The sequence below is a fragment of the Malurus melanocephalus genome, unplaced genomic scaffold (assembly GCF_030028575.1).
Source record: "Malurus melanocephalus ecotype Western Australia unplaced genomic scaffold, MMel_1.1 scaffold_825, whole genome shotgun sequence".
Classification (NCBI taxonomy): Eukaryota; Metazoa; Chordata; class Aves; order Passeriformes; family Maluridae; genus Malurus; species Malurus melanocephalus.
In genome coordinates, this window is record NW_026624057.1 from 113857 (window position 1) to 119734 (window position 5878).

General features: G+C 63.7%; 2 protein-coding genes across 2 annotated transcripts in view; one reads left to right on the forward strand and one right to left on the reverse strand.

The window, feature by feature from the left end:
* The window catches only part of AP1B1 (adaptor related protein complex 1 subunit beta 1), a 26440-nt gene extending 23191 nt beyond the window's left edge, over nucleotides 1-3249 (forward strand). The window contains exons 17-21 of the mRNA XM_057385425.1: nucleotides 78-207; nucleotides 383-467; nucleotides 686-772; nucleotides 1286-1440; nucleotides 2369-3249. Of these exons, the coding sequence (XP_057241408.1) occupies nucleotides 78-207; nucleotides 383-467; nucleotides 686-772; nucleotides 1286-1440; nucleotides 2369-2443 (532 nt within the window). The 3' untranslated portion in view covers nucleotides 2444-3249. The remainder of the gene's footprint in view (nucleotides 1-77; nucleotides 208-382; nucleotides 468-685; nucleotides 773-1285; nucleotides 1441-2368) is intronic.
* Nucleotides 3250-3940: 691 nt separating this feature from the next.
* The window catches only part of GAS2L1 (growth arrest specific 2 like 1), an 8536-nt gene continuing 6598 nt past the window's right edge, over nucleotides 3941-5878 (reverse strand). The window contains exon 5 of the mRNA XM_057385431.1: nucleotides 3941-5878. Within this exon, the coding sequence (XP_057241414.1) occupies nucleotides 5132-5878 (747 nt within the window). The 3' untranslated portion in view covers nucleotides 3941-5131.

The following is a 5878-nucleotide window of genomic DNA, read 5'->3' on the forward strand; positions in this document are numbered from 1 at the left end:
CCTCCCTGCTGTCCCCACACTGACCCTGCCCTCCCTGCTGTCCCCATGCTCACCCTGTCCTCCCTGCTGTCCCCCAGCTTTGGCCTGGCCCCCGCAGCTCCTCTGCAGGTGCACGCGCCGCTGGCCCCCAACCAGTCAGTGGAGATCTCACTGCCCCTCAACACTGTGGGCTCCGTCATGAAGATGGATCCTCTCAACAACCTCCAGGTGGGGCACACGGGGGGGTCTCCCCTCCTGGGGAGCTGGGGGTGGGGCAGGGTCCTTTGGAGAGAGCTGGAGGGAGGTGTGACAGCAGGAACTGGCTCCAGAGGKGTGGCATGGGTCACTTTGGGGACCTGCTGTGGGTCGGAGGTGGTGAAATCCCCGTGTCCTCCCACCCCAGGTGGCCGTGAAGAACAACATCGACGTCTTCTACTTCAGCACCCTGTACCCCCTGCACATCCTGTTCGTGGAGGATGGAAAGATGGGTGAGTTGGGGTGTGGATGGAGGGTGCCATCCCAGCCATGGGACCCTCCTGACTGCACTGAGTGAGCCCCCAAATACAGGTGGCTGCCCTGAGTCTGGCCTTGGGGCACTGCTGGAGCACAGGGTGACATCCCTTGATTGCCACGTCACCTGTGCCCCACTCATGTCACCTTTGGGGGTGGCCAGCTCCCTCAGTGCCCGTGTCCTCCCTCTCTGCAGAGCGGCAGACATTCCTGGCCACTTGGAAGGACATTCCCAACGAGAACGAGACCCAGTTCCAGATCAAAGACTGTTCCCTCAACGCAGGTGGGTCCAACCCTCTGGAAAGGACCTGGCTCAGCTCTGGGCTGGCTGCTGGTGACCAGTTYATCCCAGTTATCCCAGTGGGCAACTGGGAGCTCCTCCCCTGTGCTCACCCTCAGCTCGCTGTAGGAATGTGGCAGGTTGGGATGAGATTCCCATTCCATGATCCTGTGATCCCCACTCACTCTGCYTGGTGGGGATGTCCCTGCTGCCTGCAGTGCCCACCCTGGGATCATAAAATCACAGAATTCTCTGGAAAAAGGACCTTTGAGATCATCACCTTCCATTCCCCCAGCACTGCCCAGGCCAYTGCTGACCCRTGTCCCCAAGTGTCACATCCATGTGGCTGTTAAATCCCTCCCATGCCACTCCTGCCTCCCCTTCTCATGCAGGAATTTCCCTGAATATCCAATTTAAACCTCTGCTGTGCCGGTGAGGGGAGGAGATGGGGCAGAGCAGGTCTGAGGGGAGCAGGGGGGTCTACCCAGCCCCCTCAGCCCCTCTCTCCCCTCCCAGACTCCGTGAGCAGCAAACTCCAGGGCAGCAACATCTTCACCATCGCCAAGAGGAACGTGGAGGGCCAGGACATGCTCTACCAGTCRCTGAAGCTCACCAACGGCATCTGGGTGCTGGCAGAGCTCCGGATCCAGCCCAGCAATCCCAGCTTCACGGTACATCCCATYCCCTGGGGCAGCTCCTGCCTTCCCTGCCCCTCGGGGGCACTTCCCTGGTGCTGCTGGTGCCAGYCCCGCTGTCCCTCTGGCGTGGGGAGGGTGACACCGCTCCGTGTGAGCGGCTGAAGGGCACAGAGGGGTCCCGACCCGCCCAGCTCCGTTAAACCCCGTCCTGGGAGCGTTCCCTGAGCAGGGATCTACCCACAGCTCACCCGTGAGCCATCCTGGTRTCCTGCTTCCCCTGTCCCCTCCCCGCCTCCCTGGCAGCCTGTTGTCCCCGGGCTGGGAGCAGCTGTGTCACCCTGACTCCTCTCTGTGTCTCCGTCCCCGCTGCCCGCCCGCCCTGGCCGGCCCGCCCGCTCTTGCAGGATTTGGAGGTTAGACATTGCATTTTGCCTGGCTTTGGGCTCTCCCTGGCTGCTGCCTGGATATTCCTCCTTCCCCCTGATRGTTTTCCCTGCCCTGCCAGTCTCCTGCTGCCTCCCTGGCTCTCCCCTGGCACCAGGAGGGTTGGGGTGTCCCCAGCGCTCTCCTGGTTTTGCTGAGGTTGAGGACAGCTGCGAATCCTCATCTTTCCATGAATTTTTCCTGCTTGAAGAGCCAATTTTGGAATCGTTTCATATTTAAGCGAACACCTGAAGGGGCTCATTCCTCTTGGGAGAGGAGGATGTTTTTGGGGAACCTTGGAGCGCCAGGCACYGAATCCAATCCCAAAAGCTGCAATGTTGCCCCTGCCTGTTCCCTGCCTGTGCTGCATGTGGGTGCCTCTTCCCTGGGAGGGCTTTAATGCCTTTTTGCAGCCGAAATGAGGAGCTGGACCCGCCCCGTGGGAGGGCTGCTGCAGCATGCAGGGCTGTGCTTTGGGGCTGGCGGCTCTGCAGCGCGGGGTGGATCCCGTGACCCCGCTGTCCCCTCTCTCCCGCAGTTATCCCTCAAATGCCGAGCACCGGAGGTGTCCCAGTACGTGTTCCAAGCCTACGAGACCATCCTGAAAAACTGAGGTGCTGCTGCAGCCCCTTCTCCTCCTCCTCCTCGTCCTCTTCTCCCTCTCCCGCCCGAGGAAGCAGGGCCGGATCCGTGTGCATGTCCCCTGGGATTGTCCCTTTCCCGGCGGGGCTGGGGGCAGCGCAGGGGGGCAGGGGGGCTGTCCCCAGTCCCTGCATCCCCGTAGCCATCCCCGTGTGAGCCAGGCCGTGTTCTCCTCGCTGCTGTTGCTGCGGGGGGCCGCTCTCCCCCTCCCCAAAACCCCAGCTCCCACTCCTGGCTCTCACTGAGCCGTGTCCAGTGCTGGGTTCAGCATTCCAAACCCTGGGAATGGCGCCTGGGGGCTCCCTCCCAGCTTGTTGGGGGGCCCAAAGTGCTGTGGGGTCAGGTGCCTCTGGCTGCAGATCCTCCAGGACACCTGGGATTTGGGATGGGATTTCCCATCCCAAGGTGGGAACAGCTTTGGCTTCTTCCCCCTTTGAGTTTGTGCCCTTGTTCAGCCCTTCCCAGAGGGTCTCCTTCCCATGGAAGCCCTTCCCCAAGCTCCCAAAAGGACTCGAGGATCCCAAATTTGAGGCTGTACTTGATGTGCAGGCAAAAAAAAGGGCTTTTCCAACCCCATCCAGCCTCCWCTGTGGGGTCGGGAGGGCTCTGAGCATCCCCTTACCCCATCCCCAACCCCACGGTTCCCTCTGCTCCCCCCTGGCACTCCTGGGGGTCCCACTGCTCCATTCCCCCCTGAATCAAGCCATGGGTCCCCCCTCCCTCGAAGCAGGAAATCTCTAATATATGAAAGATAAATATATTGTAACGTTCACTGGTGTGKAGGGAATGTTGAATAAAGGTGACACGGGCCCAGGGGACGCTGCAGGGGTGGCCATGACCCCATGAGCCCAAGGGAAGCAGGGTCCTGGGAGTTTCCTGCCAGCAGTGCAGGGACAGATAAGCCCTCRTTGGGGACAGTGGCTCTGTGGCCTCTGGCACGGTGAGGCCTGACACAGCAAAGGGCCAGGGCTGGGCTGGTGGCCCAGGGACACTGGGCCGGTCACCCTTGGGGACAGGAGGGGCCCGGAGCTCTTGGTTTTGCTCCTGGATGCACCAAGGCCTGAGGTGGCCCTGCACTCCAATGTGGCACCTGGTCCCACCTGGTCCAGGTGCCCCGAGCCCCTCCTGGGGTTGGGGACGAGTGTGGGGTCCCCAGGAGGTGCTGYTGCTCCCTGTGGGGTGGGTGGCAGTCCCTGGCAAGGGTAGGCAGCACTGCCAACTCCTGCTGTGGGACATCCCCCCAGGCAGTGGCACCCCGGCCAGACATGCAGCTGGGCACTGGGGCTGCTCCAGGACACCCCACAGGGCACTGGGGCTACTCTGGGACACCCCACAGGGCACTGGGGCTGCTCTGCGACACCCCACAGGGCACTGGGGCTGCTCTGCGACACCCCACAGGGCACTGGTTTGGCACTGGGAAACCCCACAGGGCACTGGGGCTGCTCCGGGACACCCCACAGGGCATTGGGGCTACTCTGGGACACCCCACAGGGCACTGGGGCTGCTCTGGGACACTCTATGGGGTCACCAGCCCTACTCTGAGGGGCAGGGCGGGTGTCCAGGCACCACAGTGACCATCCTGCTTTGGGACCCCCAAAGTTACASTGGGGTGCTCACCATCAGCATGTCTAGACCTTCCTGGTGACCCACAACCTGCCCTTGGAGTGTGGCCACGTTTCCCTGGGCCAGCAGCCCTGAGGTGAAGGTCCCTGGCCATGGGGCACGTGGGGCTCTGGGGACCTCCCTGAGGGGTCCCAATGGCTGTAAAATGGGTTGCAGGACATTGGGGCTCAGCTTCACCCCAGCTTGTCCCCTCCTGGGACCCCCAGAACCTCCTCCCTTGGGCCTGGGGGGTCAGAATCCCCCTGGACAGATGACCAGACACAGTGGCCTCAGCTCGGTTGGTTTTACTGGCTGGGGAGGGCATGCGGGGCCACAGGGGTGGGGGCACAGCCCTGTCCCACCCTGGGGACATCAACACGAGCTGTGGGCAGTGCTGCAGCCAGCCAGGGGCTGCAGAGGCAACAGTGACCCCTCTGCCCTAAGGGCTGTGGTGACAAAGTGCCTGTCCCCGAGTCATCTCAGGGGTGGGGAAGAGAGATAACAGCCACGGAGGTGATGACAAGAGGCCAAGAGGAGGTGAAGATCAAGATGATGAGAAGGATGTGAAGGCCGAGAGAAGAAGACAAGAGAGAAGGAGGAAGCAGCCCTAAAGAAGAGGAGAGAGAGGAGATTTAAGAGTATGAGGAGGARGATGACAAGAATAGCAAGAAGAGGAGCAGAAGATGAGGAGAAGGTCAAGATGAGGAAAACGAGCGGAGAAGCAAGAGGAGAGAGGAAGAGAGCAGGATGAGAAGGACCGGGTGCTCTCCAGCCCCATTCCCAGGTGCYGGCTCTGCTCTGGCCACCATTGCCCTGACCACACCATGGCCCCCGTGGAGCTGCTCCCCACGGCATGGGGACACCCTCAGGGCCCTTTGGGCCTGGCTGGGGCTGGGGGCTCCGTGTAGGGCCCCCCCAGTGCCAACAGTCACCAGGTGACAAATGTCCCGGCCACCCCAGCTCTGTCTGTCGCCCGGCCGGGTGGTTCCACGCCGGTGCCACCTCCACCCTCCAGCTGTCCCAGGGGCTGCCAGGAGCTGCCATGGCCACCGAGCCCTCACGGCCACGCGTTCTCCTCCAGCCCCTCGCGCTCCCGCGGGGCCCARGGGGGCTCCAGGAGGGAGGAGGGGATGCTCTGCAGAGCCCCCCAGGCYTTGGGGCTGCCGTTGGGGGCTCGCTGGGTGCCCGCCCCGAACCCCCGAGGGGTGGGAATGCGGGAGGGCGTCTTGTGGGGCTGCGTGTCCAGCCGGGGCTTGGCCCAGGGCCGCGGMGGGGGCGCGGGGGGCTCCTCCATCTCCATCAACTCGTCCTCCCCGGTGGCCCAGTCGGTGTCGGAGCCAGGGTTCCCCGGCGTCTCCCGGTTGTCCCAGGAGGCCGGGAAGCAGCAGCTCTCGTCGGAGGAGCTGGAGAGGGTGGAGCGGCGCCTCGCGTCGGCCAGGGAGGGGTTGGAGGGCAGCGGGGGGCAGCCGCCGTTGTTCCCATTATTGTTGCCGTTGTTGTTGCCGTTGTTGTTGCTGTCGCTGCTCCCGCCACGCCGCCCATCCTCGGCGGGCAGCCCGTGCTTGGCGAACACGTTGAGCGAGGAAGATGAAGACGACGAGGAGCAATAGGCCGAGTCGGCGGTGGCGGGGGGCGCGGGGGGGACGCTCTCCGTGTCCCCCAGCTGCTCCAGCAGCCGCGTGTTGGCCAGGAACTCCTCCTCCAGCCGCTGGAACAGCCGCTGCTCCTGCCCGGGCTCCAGCCAGCGCGGGGCCCGCAGCCTCCGCGCCAGCTCCTCGGGGTCCCCGGGGCCGGGCCGGGGGTC